We start from the raw sequence: 21,631 nt of genomic DNA on the forward strand, positions 1-21,631 counted from the left end.
TATATGTCATTTAATTATTATTTTCTTGCAAGTATGATAGTAGGACAAAGTTGTTTTTCCTTGTAAAATGTTGATGAGTCACTCACGGTCACAGCAGTACACACAAGCTGTTGTCTGTCTCAAAATGATACTGCACCTGTCACAAAAACGTGAAGACACGTCATTATTTTGTTCCTCATATTTTTGTTTTGATGGAAATGCAAGGAAAATAAAACTTAAGGCTAGTGGTTCTCAAACAGGGATCCTCAGCAAACCTCCAAGGAGGAGTTAAAATGACTTAAAAGAATTAAAAATAAGACAACTAAAATTCCAATTATCTTGAAAAACCTTGAAACTAAATTCGAAAGTGTTATTTCTAGATTCGAAAACAACAACAACAACAAAAAAACGTGAATTAATAAAATCTCATAACTCCATTGCCATTAATTATTACAACAAAATACATTTTTATAGTCATGCCAAGTTCTAAAAAATATTATGTAGAAGTTGTGAATGACAAATCCTTTATCCATATCCAGGATGTTTGAATATTGCTGTGGACAATTGAGGACCTTGAGTCAAAACGACTGAAACCATCGCTTAAAGCATTATAGATAAACCTCTGACTGTGAATTTTCCAATGAGGACAAAAACATTGAATGATGTTCTTCACTGGACTTGAATAGCATTGATTTGAATAGCTCACATCCTTTACTTCAGTGAGGGTTAGATTCTTTATAATGATGACAGTAAATCATCATTTTGAGTCAGATCTTTTTAGTGAATAAGTCACAAAACAAGTCTAAAGAATTTGTTCCTGAATCAATCTGAGCAATTCTTATAACTCAATGAAGCAAGAAGCGTTTCATGTGGACATTGTGAGTCACTGACTCATTGAAGCGAATATTTCTATTGTTTTAAGATTTGACTGATGTAAGTTACTTTAATAGCTGAATAATTAAAATGTTATGAATAAAATACACTGCAAATATATCTGGGAATTGACTGTAAGGAAATTTTTTCAGCACACAAATGAAAGAGAGCTGTTTTTAATAAATAGCATTTTATTATATATGTTTTTTCAGCTGAGATTTAAATAAAAATCATATTAAGGTTTCTAAATTATGTTTTATATGAGCTGAATTATGACTGCGACAAACCGAAACTGGGTAATATGAAATTACAGTAAACACTGTTACAAATAAAACAAAATAAAAACAATGATTATTAACCACACATAGCTTTATTGGAACATTTTTGTGCATGTAATATCTTACACCAGGATGTCAGGGACCACAAAGTGACATAAAAGAAGTGAACAAACTGTTCGCAAAGAACCAATTCATTTCTAGTTCCTTAGAAAATCTGTGTTTCCAGTGTTATACAGTAGGAGGCGCTATTACACATCTTCTGATAGATTACTGAATGTCTGGATCGAAACACAGCGAAGAAGAAGCAGAAACAAGCGATTGCGTATGCAAGCAGATGCATACATTTATGTAAACTAATGCGATCATCAATCATTAAATAGGATGAAATACTGACTGAAATGTTGATCCAGGAAGTGTTTTAGGACACCATCTGTGTTTTGATCATCAGTCTGAATCTGATCCAGACATGGTCTTTTAGGAAACTTATAAAATAAAATAAAAGAATGCATGAAGCTAGAATTGTTTTTTTTATTTGTCTGTTTAAAAGCAGAGCTCTGTTCTTTCTTTTGACATATTGCATGTTCAGATATTCATTAAAGTTTTGTGAAAATGATCAAAAAAGCAGGTGGGCGCTGGCAACTTAAAAAAAAAACACTGGTGGGGAGAGAGTTGTTCAGTTTATGTATCAACACACATTTTTACTCATGTTTGCTGTTTGGCAAGTGTTAATTTTGGACCTTGCTCACACACACACACACACACACACACACACAAACACACACACACACACACACACACACACATTTACACAGACTGCTGACCTAGAGCGTCTCACCATAATAGAAGGAAGAGGAGAGGAGGCTGGGCTTTCACGTTTCCTCACTCTTTGTGTTTTATATGTATATTTTGCATCTTCATTATTATAAATTCTCTTTAGTTTCTGAACTCATTCTTTTTAGGACCTATAACTCTTTGTTAAACAGTGGACCCAGAGAGTGTTTGGATGCTGTAGTCACACTTAAAAATGTGTGAATGTCACTGCATTATTTACAAAATATCAAACCAAGTGGCATTTGCATACAAATGATTCTAGACCTTTTCTGAAAACGAATGTCACTGAGCCGTTCTTACAATTACTTTTTACAAATTGGTGACAGTTTAGACACATTAAACAACCAGAATGCATGCAAATAATTTCGTGCCCAGATATTTAATTCTATTTTTGAACAACATAATCCAATATTATATCATCGGAAACAGACAGTTTGTGACAGATGCACTACTGTTCAAAAGTTTTCGGGGGGCGGTAAGATTTTTAGGTGTTTTTTAAAAGAAGCCTCTCATGCTCACTTAGTCTGCATTTATTCAATCAAAATACCATAAAAACAGTAATATTAGGAAATATTATTACAATTTAAATATGGGATTAAATAAAGTGTACTGTATTTGAGGGGTGGAGTATCCCTTTAAGTCCCTGGGGTATATTTATATCAATAGCTAAAAATACATTGTATGAGTCAAAAATATAGATTTTTCTGTTATGCAAAATATCTTTAGGATATTAAGTAAAGATCATGTTGCATGAAGATATTTAGCATATTTCCTACTGTAAGTATATTAAAACTTAATTTTTGATTAGTAAGATGCATTGCAAAGAACTTCATTTGGACAACTTTAAAAGTGATTTTCTCAATATTTAGATTTTTTATTTTTGCACCCTCAGAATCCAGATTTTCAAATAGTTGTATCTTGGTCAAATATTGCCCCATCACAACAAATCATACATCAATGAAAAGCTTATTTATTCAGCTTTCATATTATGTATAAATCTATTTTTTTAAATATTGACCCTCATGACATATGAGCGTCACATATAGGAAACACCCCTGACTGGGCACTCAAAAAACTTTTCCTACTGTACTATTAATGTTGAAAACATTTTTGTGGAAAGTAGTATTTTTTATATTCTTTTGTGAACAGAAAGTGTTGTTTTTTACTGTCACTTTAGATCAATTGTGCATTTCCTAAATAAAAGTAATAATAATAATAAAATAAAAAAATCTTAGTGAACCCAAAGTTTTAAACATTAGTTTACATGATATTTTATTATATATGCAAAGACAGTCATGCATTTTAAGTTTGACTTAAATGTTACTGCTATACACACACTGTTTGATCGCTCTACCCATGTTAAACTTTGTTTTACCACGTTTTAAATTAAATCATAAACAGCAGCTCAAACTTGCACCAATCACTGATTCCCTGCGCAGTTGCCATGACGCTGTCTTCTGATTGGTCCTGATCAGCAAGGTGACATTGTTTCCTGTCTCTGTGTGGGCTGAGGCATATTTAACAGGACACCGTGCATTGAATATCCCCGAAAGACTCATTCCGGTCGCACCTGAAAGAATGACCAAACATCAAATGACCCAATTTCATACAGCGGTTTTCCAACAAGCCAGCAATCGGAAATAGACATCTGATTATATATCGCCTTCTCTTTCATGTTAGTCTACAGGAAGAGATGTGCTTAACAGACCGTGCTGGAAGCCCACTGTGAAGTCATGCTGCCTTTAAAAATGTTTGGAGCAATAGAGTATAAGTGACCTTTACCCTCAAGGAGTGAGTCAGCCATCTTTCCATCAAGGCGGAGAATGGAAGGCTTCCTTTGATCAGCCGCCAATCAAAGCACCCTTTCCGTTGGAAAACACACACATTGCCCTCTATCTCCCCTATTGTGTCTGAGTGGGCTGTATCATGGAGATGACAATCTCGAGACATTGAGGGCATGGCAGACAGGCGGTCATCGGCGAGTGATGGAGAGATTTGGAAGGTGGATGAAAGGGCTGGTTTGTCATTTAATGGCTTCTGTTTGAAAAAGGAAGGGAGGGTGCCATGCCTGTCTGTGAGTGTGTGTGTGAGTGTGTGTGTGTGTGTGTGTGTGTGTGTGTGTGAGCGATTAGTCAGTGTAGAATGCTCTGCTGCTTTCTGAGTCTTGCCTCAGTAGCTCCTCACACAGACAGTTACAGAAATAGAAACAGGAAGTGCTTTCATTTAACTCAGCAGCCCTTTAAAATCACAGTCAGATTTGCTGCACAGAGGGATGTTCGGGAGAGAGAGGGAGAAGAGAAAAAGAGGGCAGGAAAAGTGATGAGAGGAGATGCGAGGGGATATTTGGATCAGTGCATCTCTATAAAAAGCCAGAGCTGTCTGGTGGGATATAGTCTAAGAAAGAGGAACTGTATTTCATTCGGAACTGCTAACGAGGGCTCACGCTGCCTTATGATTGCACAGTTTTGTTAGTGCACATTTCCAGGTATAATTTATGCACCTGCATGCAAGTACATCATTGGCTAAAGCCATTAGAGCAGGGTCAGTGGCGTGTCTGCAATTTTAGGCATTACTGCGAGGATGTTCCCCATGAGCCTGACAAGAACAACTGTTTTCAACATTGATAATAACCAAACCAAAGATGTTTCTTGAGGAGCAAATCAGCATATTAGAATGATTTCTGGAGGATCATGCGACACTGAATAGAAAAAAAAAAAAAAAATAAAAAAAATATATATATATTTTGTCCAAACAGTACTGAGTACTAATAGTACTGAGTTTTAGTTTAGGTGGGTAGTGTTCTTACCCAAGAAGGTACAGTTAAGTATAAGGTAACTGCATGGGTTACATGTGGAACAGGGCTGTAAAATAGGCAGAAAACATATCAAACTATATGTTTCAGTTACAGTTAAAATACATTTTCATCGGTCCTAGAATAGAGCCTTGTGGGATCTTTTTCCAGCATTCTTTTCATATATACTTTTTTATTAAAGTACATCGCCATGGCCAATTCACAGACAAACATGAAAATGGAAAAGAAGTAGCATCTCTCTCCTCTTGTTTTTGTCTTATATCCTCTTCAGAGCTCTGTCCGTTTTTCCAGCAGTTGCTGCAGCAACAAGAACATCTCCAAATAAACACGGCAAGACAGAGACACAGGGAATAAGAGACAGAAAGAAACAGAGAGAGAGAGAGAGAGAAGCTATTGCTTTAGTTTTGCTCTTTGGCTCTGTGTGTGTGCACCAGTACGTGTCTATCCACACATTTAGTTTAGTCTAGCCCAGGTTTAAGGGATGTTATGTAAAGTCCTGAGCTTCCATCACAGATTGTTTCTCACATTATATCAGTAAACAAAGCTATAGTACATATATGCATTTGACTGCTATATGCCTGATTCAGGCCCTCAGGTGTGTGCTTGTGTGTTTGAGAGAGACAGACAGACAAGAACAGAGCATGCCACTGGGGAGTTATGACTTTTAAACATCATCTATCTTTGCCTCTCTGAAGTCCTTGCACTCAGGGATCGGGCCTGTCAAAACATACACTCCCAACTGCTGCACAGGGCACAAAGACACACACACATTTACACACACAAACACTCTCCAGAAACCTGACTCATCCAGTCATCCCTGAAACAGCAGAGATGCCGAGAGAGAGAGAGAGAGAGAGACTGAGATTGAAGATGTCTCTCTTTTAGCAGTACTTTTTGTGCAAATGTCCGTGCTTAAACAGCGGCTGTTGAAATTAAAATAAAATGTTAAAAGAGAAGGTGAAATGTAAATAAGTGAAGTATTTTTAATTGCTATATAATTGACAGATACATGGCTTTTTAATTAATAATAAAATGTATATATAATCTATCTGTCTATCTATCTATCTATCTATCTATCTATATTTTAATAAAGGAGTGTTTTAATCGGATATCAGTTTTTGCTATGATATCTAAATTGAAATTGCATTGCGACACCTCACGTTATTTTCTATTGTAAGTGTTAAATCTTTCTCTCTTTCTTGCAGATCCTCCTTCTTCAGTCTTGCTTCCTGATGCACTTCCTCCAGTACGCAGCTCCACAACTCCTCCACGCCCATATACGGGCACGCTCCGCCCCTCCCTCACTACTACGACAACAACAACCATGGCTCCGCCTCGCCGCCATAACAACATCCTCCCAGAAGCCCTGACACGGTCACCTCCATCCCTCCAGACTCCAGTCACTGTTGACTATTGCACCCCACGTCTCACTGCTGAAATCTCCTGGCCACGGACACACCAGGGACAGCTTGCTAAGCAACCATGCCCACCTGGCACCATAGGTTAGTAAGAGAGAGATTCATCTATTATTAAGGGCAGTGTGTGTGCACGGAGGTTTATTTTGTTTAATGTGTATTGAATACATCAACTCTTAGGTTTAGCTGTGTGTGTGTGTGTGTGTGTGTGTTTGTGTGTGTGTGTGTGTGTGTGTTTGTGTGTTTGTGTGTGTTGCGCTCCTAGGAAACATCTGATACACTTCAACAGTTCAACAAAGCTCCTGATAAAATGAATGAAAGAATTAATTCGTAATTCAAACCCGTAATTAATTTATCATCCCAGTGTTTATCATTAGTATTCTTTATAATTATGTTTAACAATAGGAATTCTCACAGTACAAATAATTACATAGTAATCTATTATTCAACCGAAATAAAGTGTTCCCTAAAAATGTGAGAATGTCTCCACAGTATATAACAAAATTCCAAACAAAGTGTAATTTGTTAGAAAGCTAGAGATTTTAAAAACGTTTGCAAAACATTTCACATTTACTTAAAAATATAGTCCACCCAAAAATAATTTGCACCCCCATGTTGTTCCATGTTGTTTTCTTTCTTCTATGGAATATAAAAGAAGATATTCTGAGAAATCTCTAAGTGTTTAAAGAGGTCAGTTGCAACCAATATCCATAAATAATAAAAGGCAAGTAAATGAATATACATAAGAGCTGCCCTGGATGAGCAGATTATCGCTTAATAATAATAATAACTAATGAAATATTACATTTTTAGTTGTTCTTAAATGCTTCAGGAGATTTGGAAGCCAAAAGGATCACTTCATTGTCTTTTTTGTAATTTTTGCATCCAGTTGGTCACCATCCAGTTTCATTTTATAAAAAAACAAAACAAACAAAATAGAGGAGCATTAACTTTCTGTTGAAATATCCTTTTGAGTTCCATGGATACAAAGCAGCATATAGGTTTGGAGCAACAAGAGGGGGAGTAAATAATGACAGAATTTTAATTTAAGTGTGATTGAAGAATGTCAAATTCTTGTTCAAGCCACTGTATATGGATATGAACGTGTAAAAGTTATGAGGGGAATGTATTTACCTCTTTAAAAAACCGTCTTTCCTGTCATTGCGGTTAGCTTGTTCAGGTGTTCTGTCAGTGCCATCTCATTATGTGGGCAGCTGCCAGCTGTTGATTGACACATTATGTACCGCTTGTAAATCTCTCACCCTGCTTGTGTGTGTGTTTGCTTTGACACCAATTGAAAGGCTATGTTTCTCTCAGTGTGGATGTGCATATGTCTGAGCGAATATGTGTGTGTGCTGTACTCATGTTTTTCTTTATTATTATTTTTCAGGTGTAGCCACGTTTAATTGTTTGCTTGGCTACTGGGATCCGAAGGGACCAGATCTGAGCAACTGCACCTCACCATGGACCAATCACATCACTCAGAGAGTGAGTAAAAACATGGCACCATGGGAAATAAGCTAATGGCTTAATGGCAAATTCAGCGGAGAGCGATATGCCTATAGCAAATATATTAATAAAGCATAATTTGGCCTGAAGGTTTTTTAACGGAAGGCTCAAAAGCTTATCACAAAGAGCAGCCTGCAGCAAAACTGCTTTAGTGTACAACAAAATGAGTCTAAATTCAACTGTCAAGATCAGCTGCAATGTATTTCACTTTGCGGCAAAATTACAAAGAGCATCTTGTAATAATTTGGCGTGTGTGTGTGCACGTGTGTGTAAAGTGTGATGAGCAATATGCCCACGTACATCTCTCTCTCTCTCTCTCTCTCTCTCTCTGTCTGTAGATGAGATCGGGAGAAACGGCTGCTATAGTAGCACGAGAGTTGGCTGAACAGACGAAGGGAGAGTTGAGACCCGGAGATGTCCCATCTACAGTCAAAGCCATGGCACAACTGGTGGAGCTACTGGATGTACAGCTGCGAAATCTCACCCCGGGGGGAAAAGACACAGCGGCACGGAGCTTAAACAAGGTATCCGTGCTGTACTCTGTGCAGAAGAAATTACACTATTATTACATGTTTATTACACGTTAATAACATTGCCTTTTTTGTTAGGTTTGATAAAGCAATGTGTATTTTTGTGCGAAAAGGAGTGGGAGAGAAAGTCGTGCTCCAGTTATGTGCAGAGTACAGTGTTTTAGGCTGTAAACCTGTAGCAGCCTACAGATCATAGACTTTAAGGCCCAAATGGGAAAACATCCGGTTAAAAACAGCTACTGCTCGATAGACAGAAATCCGTACACTCACACACCCACACACACTCTTCTAAATATGGACACACATATTAAAACAGCTCATAAAGCCCTGGTGAGTTTTTGCAATTAACAAAAGAAGCCCCCGACATAAAAGAACAACACACACACACAAAAAACTTCAAAGGGGTGAAACGAGCATGCTGACCGCACAGCAATACACATATGCACGGATGAATTTGTTAGTAACATAAATAACGTCCAGTCAGACATCTAATGCAGACAAATATATTTATTATGCATATCAAATAACTGGTGGTTCATGACCAAAAAAAAGTCACATGTCTGTGAATATAAGAAACAATACTTAGTGAAAATGTTACGGTGCAGCTAACTAGGAGTGTAACGATACATTTATGTCATGATTCCGTTTGACGATACATTTATGTCATGATTCTGTTTGACGATACATTTATGTCATGATTCTGTTTGACGATACATTTATGTCATGATTCTGTTTGACGATACATTTATGTCATGATTCTGTTTGACGATACATTTATGTCATGATTCTGTTTGACGATACATTTATGTCATGATTCCGTTTGATGATATTGATGTCACAAATTACTTTCAGAATGCTTTAAACAAAGCTAAAATAAAGACAAGTTAAAAGGAAATTTTTAAGACATATACTAAACAGTTAAAAGAAATTGAATAAAAATGCTAAATTTGATATTACATCAGAACTGGTCTTTAGTAAGCTTGATCTTGGTCCTGGTTCCCAGTGCACGGGACAATTATGACACAAGAATAGAAATATTCATTATTTTGCTCAGCTGAAAATATAGAATTATACTCTGTCAGAGACTACATACATTTAAATATTCTAAATTTTATAAATGATTATCAATTATATACAAATATTTTTAAAATGCCTGTTTGATGCCAGTGCACATTTATCCAATAAAATAATTTACATTAAGAGAACCAACAAATTGCAAGTATCATGCAATATATTCAGTGTGAAGTAGTAGTTTAATAGTGTACACAACAATATTTGGCACAAGTTTAACTATTACTAGGTTAAAGCTATATAAAACTGGTCATGGCATGTTACAGATAATTAACATCCATTCATTTTAAACAAAACCCAGACTACTGTATATCATATCTGCTGAGAGCATTAATAACTTTGCATTAAGTTAGCATTAGCATTAGAAGTCAGCATTAAAACTGCACAACTCAAGAATTTTACCGTCGTTCTTTTGCATCTGGTTGGACCTTTGTGGTTTATGATCATATTAATACATTTCTATGTTTTAGTTTGAAATTTAATTTATATAAAATTATTTTAGTTCAGGCGAAACCTGGGTGCCGAAGCAAAAACCAGATGAGAATGTCATAAGGGCTTGACCCCAACAAACAGCTCTGCGCATAAAGCTGCAATAGGAGAAAGTATCAATTTTTTATTTCTTTTTTATTACACACATCACATTCAATGTGTCTAAATCTAGAGCAGTGAATCTCATTCATTCTCTCAGGAGCTAGCTGAACAGTGCAGAGCCTGAATATCACTTTACTAACTCTAAACAGCCAGTTTCCTATTACCAGCATCTAGTTAAAGTGATCAATTACACAAACATCAGCTCATCTACAATCAGACACAGTCGAAACCTCTGCTTCATTCAGACTTTATACGTCCCACTGGTGTTTGTTTGTATATTTACAGTATTGTAGCCCTGGCAGACATGTAGGAATGTTTTGTGGCAATGGTGATGGTAACTCAGTAACACATTAATTTTGTTTCTCTGATACATATAAAAGAATCATGATTCCTTAATTATGTGTTACTAAATGATTGTAGATGGTTTCAGCTAATTAGGCTTTGTTTCTTATTGGGCTCTGAAAGATAACATGTGTGCTGTGATTTTTTGTTTGAAGTTGTGTTTGTGAGTTATTGTTATTCTAATGTTTTAATATTGTGTCTTTCAGCTTCAGAAGAGAGAGCGATCGTGCCGTTTCTTCATACAGGTATTTCATTCTGTCCTGGCTTTGTACGTCATGTGTGTGTGTGTGTGTGTAGACACACATATATTCCTTTCTAATTCATGTTCCATATCACTTTAGCATCTACAAAGATTGAAGTTTTCAACATATGACTGCTTTATACTTGTGTGCAGCCGTATGTGTCATAGCATATGAATCATATTGGCTGTGTGTGTGTGTGTCTGTGCGTCTGCACTTGTGCCCGTGGGCTGCTTCTTTTGCATTTATAAAAGCAGAGCAATTTGTTTCTCATGAGAAAGCAGTAGTGATGTCCGCACCGGTCAGCAGTGTCACATCAGGCGACTGATAAACACACACACACACACACAGACAGTGAAAACAAAAAGCACATGATAATGTAGATAAGCCCAAGAAAAGCTCAGCAGACTGAACAAAAGGAAAAGCATGAGAACTGATTAAGAGGTTGAAAATGATGTATCTCAAACTGATGTAAACCGCTCAGTCAACCCTGCCAATGCTTGATGGATTTACTGTATATTTATTTATATTCCATGAAATAATTGAGGTCTAAATGTTGTTTTTATTTATTATGTTTTTTGTTTTCTGTACTTTATCACTTATTTTATTTTATGCACCAATCAGAGACAGTTCTGACAAGCACAAAATCAGTATGAAGTCTCTGGGGTATATTTGTACCAATAGCCAAAAATACATTGTATGAGTCAAAAATCATTAGGATATTACGTAAAGATCATGTTCCATGATGATATTTTTTAAATCTCCTACTGTAAATATATCAAAACTTTTTTGATTAGTAAGATGCATTGCTAAAAACTTCATTTGAACAACTTTAAAGGTGATTTTCTCAATATTTCGATTTTTTTGCACCCACCAGATTTTCAAATAGTTGTATCTCAGCCAGATATTTTCCTATAATATCAATGAAAAGCTTATTTAATCAGCTTGATGTATAAATCAAAATTTCTAAAAATGGACCCTTATGACTGCTTTGTGGTCCAGGATCACATATATTATCATTGCATTGATAACCAAAAACTATTCATTTTTCATGATCCTCCACACACACCATTAGGTAACATTACTCCGAGGTGACTGCAGAGCAACTTGAACCAAAAAATGACAGAGTGCTTTTTCAAATACTCTGCTGAGATGAAATGAGTCTATCCTGCTGATTTAGACAGAGAGAATTACAGGATTCTGTGACAACTGTCTGAAGCCTCCCGGTGCTGACATCAAGCAAATATGGATTCTCAGTGGTCATCTAATATGTAATGCAGTGTGTGTGTGTGTGTGTGTGTGTGTGTGTGTGTTTCTTCATGCTGGATTACCTCCTCAGCTTCAAAGCACTTCAGTTCTGCTCCATTTACCAAGTCTGTGGAGAGTATTGCTGCTGTGTGTGCGAGGAAACAGAATATAAGAAGAGTTTAAAAAAAATCTCTTATCTGTCTCCACAGTACGAGCCCCCATGTGCACACACACACACACACACACACACACACACACACACTTTCCCCTGACCTCTTGACACAGTTTGTCAGTAGATTTCAGAAGCAGTTTTGTGGGGAAGTAAATATAACTCTTCCTTTTTACCTTTTATCCCAGTCGTCTCTCATCTCTGTCTCTCCTTTTACTCTCTCTCTCATAAAAGGGTCATTACTTAAGTGGTGTCAAAATGAATATACTCATCCCGCCTCTAACACACTCTGTCTCTCACACACACACACACACTGCTCTACTGTAACTGGGGCAGAATGATTCAACCCAATGGCCAGATTAGCCTTCAGCAATTTAAAGACAAATGACAAAACATCCCTCTGTCCATCCCTACGGATGAGTGCACTACAGCGAGAGATGTTAATTACATCACATATCTCCTCGCCACAGATATTATGGGAATGAATAACAATGCAAGGTTATGAACTTGATTTAATTTAAATAAAAGGAATTTGACCTGGAATCATTGTTTGCAGCGTTTTTGTGAAAGTGACAGATATATTTGGCCTGCTTTGTGTTTATAATTGCAGTCCGTATGTTTATGTTGCATATGCACTTTTTCAAATGAAAAGCAAGATTGTAATGTGTCGTGATGTACTCAGTAAGGCTTTTAATATACTACCACCTTAAAGTCTTAAACCTTCATTTGTATATCAATGTTGAGGTTTTAATATCCCTCTGATAATATTCACTGCCAAAATTTAAAAGTCTTAATATCTTAATAATGACTTTTTTAAAGTCCCTTATATTAGTTTCCGCCACACAGCCGAGACATTTCATTTTTTTTATACAGTGCTCGTATGGAGCCATTAATTACCTCTTGCCTTGTGTTTGCATGTGTGTGTGTGTGTGTGTGTGTGTGTGTGTGATGACAGCTTCTTTCATTTCCACAATGTCTCACACTCCCTGTGGATCTTTCTTCAGTTTGACAGGGTTATATTCCAGCACAGAAACCGTGTAGTGTGTGAGTGCGGGTGAAAGTGGAAGAGAAATGGTTTATTGGAGAAGTGTGCACTTTGGGAAATATGTCCTTACTGTGAAGTTCAGATGTCAGAATGTATGTGCATGGGTTCAGGAGTCGTCCCTCGCCTCCAGAGCGCTGACGTCTCTGTTTTGCTCTCTTCTGCAGGCCATGGTGGAAACGGTGAATAACCTTCTGCAGGTGCGATCCCAGGCGGCCTGGAGGGAGCTCTCTGTGGCCGAGCAGCTGCGATGTGCAACCATGCTGCTGGACACGGTGGAGACGGGTGCCTTCATGCTCGCAGACAACCTCCTCAAAACCGACACTATACAGGAGAGCACCGACAACATACGTGAGTTTACCAAAGCCGCTCTCGTGATGTAATAAGTATGCACATTTCATCTCTGTGTCTCCAGTTGCATGTTCTGATCTCTCCTGTCATGAGGAGACAAATAAATTAAGTTAAAAAACAGATGGATAAAACCTTTTTTTATTTTTGGATAAAGACACGATGTTTGTTTGCACAAGCTGATTCATAACATTGTGAAACAATTATTTGTAATGTTTTGTTATGAAGTTTAACATGCTGAATACGGAAATCTCATGCAACATGCAACATGCATAATACTGAGCTAACAACAACAGTTTAACAAAAATGAGTCGTCCTAAACTTCAGAAGTGTACACTGGAGGATTTTTGGCTGTTATAGCTGGAATGTTCCAGAAAGAACTAGAATGTTCTAAAAATGTTACAGAAATGTCTAGAATGTTCCCAATCTTGAAAAAGCTAAATATCTTTTTTTTTTTTTTTTTTTTTTTTAAACGTTCAAAAACTTCTATCTACTGAGCCAGTGTTTCCTAATTAATGTTCAGAAATTTGCCTAGCCTAAATATTTACCAAAATATTAATGCTGGGTGAAAATAAAGAGCACAGTAATCATCAGCATTACAGAAGAACCATAAAAAATGTACGGTTTACGTAAAATAATAATAATTTCACAGTTTCTTCACATAGTCTGCATTAATCTTCAAAACATCACAGAGGGGTTTTAATCATTTTGAACACTTTCAAAAATGCATTAAAGATTTGCAATGTATAATTTACAGAATTTATTATTTAATTATTACTCTACATTATAAAGTTTTATTTTGTATTGTAAAAATCCAAAAGTTATTCAAATGCAAAATGCAATTCTTGAGCATGTGAATGTAAAACGAATTCTAATATTACCGCCATTTAGTTACATTAGTGTTTTCAGCATTGTGTTTTGCAAAAATTAATGAATCAAGAGTAACGTAATTGTGATATTGTCATGAGATATTATTATCATTCTCTATCTCTCTCTCTCTCTCTCTCTCTCTCTCTCTCTCTCTCTGTCTCTCTAAAAAAAATGCACATAAACCCTGTCTGCTAGTGGTTCATACGTATGGCCTGATGCATAAAAAACGCATTATCACATTAGAGGTAAACAGCAGGGACACAGGCTTCAAGTGCACTCGAGCTAGATGTAACGAAGCATGTCTGTGCAAAACACAAGAGCGCTCCACACAGGGGGTCTCGTTCTGTCTGACTCATGCAGAGGAATCCATGCCTCATCTTAATAAACAGACAGAAGTGGTCAAAATGTGTACTGACTGACACAGGACTGCCACAGATACAGAGAAAGCATGCGCTCAACACGGCGTCATTTTTCAGCTTGATGGTATTTATAATTCTTGATCAATACGGGCATTCAAACGTGACATTTGAAACCATTGCTGTGTTAATTGTAGAATGCTCCAGCAAGCCGTCTGTCAGTCAGTGCAGGCAGGAGGCAGATTCCTTCAAGCCGTTCAGGAATGAATGGGCGCTGTGAAACTGTAAGAAAAATGAATCTAATCTATAATCAATATTCAAACCAGTGCTAAAAATAATGTTGCAGATTAAAGACAGCATCAAAACAAGCGCAACCTCTCTCTATCTCTCTAGAAATGTAGCAGAAAAAATCTGTTTACATATAAATACTCTAATAAATACTTTTATAGCTGCAACAATCAGTCAAAACCATGAGCTCATTCACACACACACACACACACACACACATCTAGGAACTGCAGAATAATGCATTATTCTTTCTATTTACACAATGACCAGTGACTGTTGAGCAACCAACATCTTTTATCTCCGTGGGAAATTTACTGGGAAAAGTTTCCTTTTATTGTCCGAAACTTAATGTAAAGACACATTAATGTAGAAACACATTCATGACATTATCCTCCAAAACAACACTAATAATAAAATCAAAATGTTCACAATTTCAGCTTTTCTTTAAGAGATGCTGTGCATGACGGACTCTGTGGCCCAATGGAAAACAGATCTTCTTTTTATTTAGTTTTTTTAGTTTTTTACCACAGAAGAAAAGCAGGAATGACATGCACCTGTTTATTTTGAGAGGGCCTTCCTGGCTCACTTGAAAAACAACTTTGCAATTCTTTAAAATGTGTGAGACTCATTCGTGCAACATTTTAATTTAGCATGCAATGAGATTCAGGTATAAAATAAATATATATATATATATATATATATATATATATATATATATATATATATATATATATTAACTAGTCTTTAACTTGACAGCCAGTGATCACCTGTATTTTGATCATAATCTATAAAATGTATGTTTTTTTTGCATTCACTGTCCACTTGCCACAGAAGTCTGCATATGCACAAATAATTTCTGATATTATATTTGATGCATTTGCAGCCTTTTTAATGCATGCAAGCTCCAGTCCCTGATAACTGTAGTGAGAAACTAATATACAGTCCTCAGAATTCCTCTTTTTATGCAGGTTTGGAGAGATGCGAAGTTGAGTAAATGATGACAGCATTTTGATTCTTTGAAGAACTCTTCCTTTAATTTCTACTATTTACACTGACAGAGAAAACAATAGAGAGAGGAAGAAAGTGAGGGAGCCGGTGGCAAAGATTTGAAACGTAATAAGAGAGGACATGAGAACAGCAGGAAGAACAAAACTGAGGAGGAGACAGAATGAACAGAACATAACCCGAGACAGAGAGAGCGAGACAGACGAAAGCAGTGTGGAAACGAGAGGATGAAAGGGAGAGGAAGAGAATAAATGAAAGAAAACCAAAAGAGAGAAAAGAAGGGGGATGGTGTTCAGAGATCCATGCTAACTGCTCTATTCTGCTCCAGTGCTTTCACAGCACAAAGAGGGAAATTTATCGTTCCTGGCAAACAATTTATCCGCTATTCCACCACTCAAGGCCAGTTCACATACATCTCGTCTGAGAGAAATAGCTCTCCGTGGGATTGCCCTCTAGCCTAGCTTTCCCCCGTTCTCTCTGCGTATTTCATCACTTGTGTTTTTTCGGCATCTGATCATATGCTTTAGTTGTTTGGCCTTGATGTTTTACATGGAGAGAGGTTCATTAGTGCATAAGCAACATCAAAAAACTCCACCGACATCTGTGTGATCTCTTTTATGCAAAGCTGCATTGCTAACGGTTAGCATTCATCTCTGGTACTAAACCCCTCAGAAGTGTACAATATTTGCTATCTTTGCTCATGGGCACTTAGATGCGTCAGTCACCTGAGCCGTAAATGCCATGTAACTAAGCTCTCTGAAACCAGAGGATAATACTGTAGCTGATGGCGTCACAAGAAACCCTTCACTGGTGTAATCACTGGCTGGGATGATACACAGCAATCCTTTTCAGGCATTTTAGAGCCCTCTAAAACAAAATTGGGCACTGGTAAACCGTTTACTGTAATATGATGAAATTACAGTGGTAAAAGAAGCTCACAGAGTAGAGTCCAGCTAGACGTTTGCGATACAAAAAAAACGATTAGATGAAACATTTGCAAAAAAAAGAAAAGAAAGAAAAATCTATATTATTTTAAAGAAAGCTGAAATAAAATACAATAAAAATATTGCTAAATTAAATAATAATAATAATAATAATTAAATGGTGCCTAAATGAAATATAAAATAAATCTAACTACTAAAATTACTTAAACTAAAATGCAAATAAATTAAAGCTAAATATAAATATTAAAAACCTAATAAAAATTATACAAGTAAATAATAAATGTAAAAATATAATAAAATAATTCAACTATTTTAAAAGACTGATCAACTGTCTAGAACACTGTGGTTAGCTCGCAAAATATAAGTTAACTAAACTTAATTTCAATATTTACAGTATAGCGTCAGTTTATCCTACAGCACATTAATTGTCATAATAATACATTTCTGACAACATACAGTACATTTGTACAATTAGTTAATCAGACTCTTGATAGAATACCAATTTAGTGTTTAGTACAACTTTCATTTTTCATGTATATGTTTTTACAAAAATAAAAAATAAAATTCTATGGGGAAAGACACTTGAGTTTATTCTTCAAAATATTTTCCAGCTTGTTCGTTTCCAGTGTTTAGTACAACAGACCAGAAACTACAACAGGCATGAAACATGGACTTATGCAACCGTACACATCTAATGTATTTTATTTGTCTTTTACATAAGACTTAAGAAATCAAGAAATTAATATACAGAACTTCTTAGATGCTTTTCAGCACTGGGGGCAAATCCGTTTTTGCATACACGTCTTTGAGTAAAAAGAAAAGTTTTTTTCTCATTACGTTCCTCTTTTTTTTTTAAATCTTCAATCCCAAATCTTAGCCGAAAGCTAATCTTAATCTCGCAGACAAAATCTCCCACCATTATCCATTTATTCAAATTAGAAGCGTATTCCTCCTCTCGCTCTTTCCTTCCTTTAATGCTTTCTTTATGCTATGAGCCGGTCTTGTAAAATGAGTGTGTACACCAAAGAGCGGAGAGCATGGAGGAAATTGCTTTTTTTTCGATCGAATGCAGATTTTTTCTTATTTGGGTGACAAAAGATGCTCTCTAAATCTTTTTAAAACAGAAAACCAGAAGAACGATCCGAACGACTTGTCTGGTTTGAAAAGAGCATGTTAATAGATTACACTTGTGCACAGTTTTCTGTGAAGACTAGATTCAGATAATTAGGTTAGCACAGTGTGAGCACCCCTGCAGCCTGTGTGTGTGTGTGCGTGTGTGTGTGTGCGTGTGTATGTGTGTGTGTCTGCTTTGAAGGCATGCACCATATCTGCTGTGCAGTGCTTGAAGTGGTTTATATAACTGGGTTGTTCTGTTCCTTATGGATCTCTATCTCACACACACACACACACACACACACACACACCCTGTCTTCCTCTGATCATTACCCCAGGGTGTGTGAGTTTATTACTTCAGGTTTTTGTGTGTTATCTGTGTGGGTATCTCTCTTTTCTGTCTGAAAATATGCTTTCTTATGTGTCCTTTATTCAGGATATTCTTTCTCAGACCCATCAAAAAAGTGTCCTTGGTGCATTTAGCTCTATGAGAGGTCTGAGGAGGGTAAATGCACTCCAAATCTGTCACATGCATCAATCATGAGGTTTATACAATATGTTACATCTCATTCGAGAACTAGGAAATTAGCACCATCTGACATGCATAATTCCACGAATGTTGTTTTGATTATTAGAAAGGTATACTGTGATGTGGTTTGTAAATAAATGACTGTAACGATGACAGAAGAGTAGCATCTCTTAAGTTTGAAAAATCTGTATTTCATAAAACGCACACTCGTGCACGAAGCAGACTGACACGGAGCTGTATTTTTATACTTTATATTACAAAACCTGGACTGAACATTACATAAACCGCCTGTTGCTTGGCCTGGAGACCACCTGCAGATATGAAGGAAATGATTTTAATAATGCTCACATACACACATAGATTATAGATGTGATTTAAAGATGTATAACTTCATAAGACGCCTGTTGTCTAACTCATGGCTGAACTCCCAGAGAACTGTAGACTTCACATATAATATGTTCACACATACACATGCATACTTTCATGTCTCAAAGTGAATTTATAAAGCTATTAGGTGTCTTTTAACTTACCCCAATAAATAAACATTGTCTAAATACAGTGAATACAGTTCAATCGATACACACTAATTTAGAGATTTATGAGTTTTCTACACAAACTCTGATTTGTGGATGCACACACATTTTTTCCTTTTCCATGTGTGTGCTTTTAAAAAAACAATAATCTTGAATTCCCAAACTGTCTGCGTGTAAACTTGTGTTTATTCGTCAAAATATTTTTCTACAGATGTTTTAAGGAATATAGGAATATATTTGATTTACCCTGCTTACATATTAATCTATGCATTAATTTATTATGCAATGCAGTTTTTTGGTATATTAGTAATTATTGTATTCATAATTTATAACATTTATTTATTTATTTTGTTAAAAGAGCATGCTAGTAAATAATCAGTTTTAGTAACAATTATTGTCAATTAGAACTACAAATATAATGTGTGTTAATTAAATGAAACAGAAATAAAATACAATAGGCCTATGTATATTAAATGAAATCTTAACTCAATTCAAATATGTGAAGTACAAAATTCATCAAGATTGAAATAAAAAAATAAATAGTAATATTAAAATAATAAAAATGGCAAAACATAAGAAAAACAAGAACAAAATTACTACAAAAAATACCAAATATAAAATTACTATACTATATTTTATTTTATATAATATACTAAAATAACAATAAAAAAATAATAATTATAATAAATATATACTTAATACATTAGAATTATTAATACAATTTTTTTTATTACTTCTTTCTTTGATTTCAATAATCACCGCTGATTTTTGCACTATGACTTCCACCCAGAACATCTCACGGGAATTCATTGTTTTTCAGTATAATATTCTTGTATTGTTCTTTCGCCAGCTGTAATGAAGTGTGGGCTTGCAAAGCATCTTTTAGCTTTCTTTAAAGAGCCTGTTAAATTAAACACTGCACCTCAGTAATGAGACAAACACTTTTCAACTGAAAATCAATTACAAATGATAACATTAGTATAAAGTGAACAGAACTGCTTCTAATGTCTCTACATCACACCATCTGCCCTAATACTGAGAGCTTTTTAGTAGCTTTCACCTCCACCGTGACCTGAATCCATACGTAGATGAATTAATATTAAGTTATTAACATGAATTTACCTTGAAGCAAATGTGGGTGTTCTTACAGATGAGCTCTCAAATATAAATTTGTTTTACAATGAGGGGTGACACAGAGTTGAATCCACAGCGTGAACCTCTCAAGATTTTAAAAGAGGTCTGTCTTCTCTGAGTACCTTGTGTGATAATTATAAATAGACTGGCAACGTTTTATCCGAATTTTCAATATGTTTCACAGCCAGCAAATTGTAGTTCATTACTTACTACAAAATGCATGATAAATATAGGAGTTAGTAACATTACATTACACTTTTTAGATGATATACATAATTGGACTACTTTTAGATTACTTTTGACCGATCACATTGATTTCAATACATTGTCAAAATTTCCCAAACTAGGATTCATGAAAACATAAATCATTTAAAAACAGCAAATCAAAATAAATAGGCTATTTTAGAAAGGAACATTTAAAAGAATTACTTTAAATCAATAAATTATGGTTTTATTTTTATTGCCACTGTTTGAAAAAAAAAATGCAATCAATAAAAAAGTAAGTAAATAACAGTATTTTAAAATTCTTATATAACTACAATTACTTAATCTTGGGAATCTGATAAATAATCCAGATTATGTGTACTATGCTTTCTGAAAACACGAAACTTGCAGTTCCCCTCCGGTCTGATAGGGGGCAGCATTTAAAAGTGTGCATGTTTATGTTTCGCAGAACTGGAGGTGGCACGTTTGAGCACAGATGTTAATCTGGCGGATCTGAGCTTCCCTCAATCTGGACAAAGCGGAAACGCCATTCATCTCTCCGCCAACACACTCAAACAGCAGGGACGCAATGGTAATGCGCCACTGTCCAGCTGAGTGAATCCCAATCCCACACCACTTTCCACCCTGACCTCTTCTGTGTTTTCCATTCCTCAGGTGAGATCCGCTTGGCACTTGTTCTCTATAAGAACCTCGGTCAATACCTGTCCACGGAGAACGCTAGCGTGCGTCTGGGGAGTGAAGCAGCATATCCAAACTATTCCCTGATAGTCAACTCACCTGTTATTACAGCAGCTATTAATAAAGACAGTAACAAGGTCTACCTGTCTGAACCTGTGGTCTTCACTGTCAAACACATACAGGTATTATATACGCTTACGTTTCTGGATTTTTCCTGAGTGTGTTACTATAATAGCGTGTATGATGTGCATCTCCTCGTTCCAACAGTCGGAAGAGAACTTCAATCCCAATTGCTCTTTTTGGAGTTACTCCAAACGCACCATGAGCGGATACTGGTCGACTCAGGATTGCAGGCTATTAGGCACCAACCGCACTCACACTTCCTGTTCCTGTACACACCTCACCAGCTTCGCAGTGCTTACGGCCCACGTGGAGGTCAAGGTATGTCGCAAACTTACCTTATCAGTACTAATCGCATCAATGAAAGCACTAAGGAAAATACATGTTGACAAAGCATTTCTAGATCTGTTCAGTGAATGAAAATGATGCATTTTAAAAAGAAACTCTAAATCAGAGTGTACAGCTGTCTAAATTATGTGACCTGGAGCACCAAACCAGACTTAAGTGTCAGTTTTTCAAAATTGAGATTTATACATCATCTGAAAGCTGAATGAATATG

The 21,631-nt window shown here is 36.0% G+C and overlaps 1 protein-coding gene across 1 annotated transcript in view; it reads left to right on the top strand.

Moving 5' to 3' along the window:
* LOC127957138 (adhesion G protein-coupled receptor L3) overlaps positions 1 to 21,631 on the top strand; it is a 91,409-nt gene that overhangs the window by 47,488 nt on the left and 22,290 nt on the right. The window contains exons 7-14 of the mRNA XM_052555569.1: positions 5,979 to 6,275; positions 7,579 to 7,676; positions 8,036 to 8,221; positions 10,438 to 10,476; positions 13,097 to 13,280; positions 20,723 to 20,845; positions 20,929 to 21,134; positions 21,220 to 21,393. Of these exons, the coding sequence (XP_052411529.1) occupies positions 5,979 to 6,275; positions 7,579 to 7,676; positions 8,036 to 8,221; positions 10,438 to 10,476; positions 13,097 to 13,280; positions 20,723 to 20,845; positions 20,929 to 21,134; positions 21,220 to 21,393 (1,307 nt within the window). The remainder of the gene's footprint in view (positions 1 to 5,978; positions 6,276 to 7,578; positions 7,677 to 8,035; positions 8,222 to 10,437; positions 10,477 to 13,096; positions 13,281 to 20,722; positions 20,846 to 20,928; positions 21,135 to 21,219; positions 21,394 to 21,631) is intronic.

The sequence above is a fragment of the Carassius gibelio genome, chromosome A1, assembly GCF_023724105.1.
Source record: "Carassius gibelio isolate Cgi1373 ecotype wild population from Czech Republic chromosome A1, carGib1.2-hapl.c, whole genome shotgun sequence".
Classification (NCBI taxonomy): domain Eukaryota; kingdom Metazoa; phylum Chordata; class Actinopteri; order Cypriniformes; family Cyprinidae; genus Carassius; species Carassius gibelio.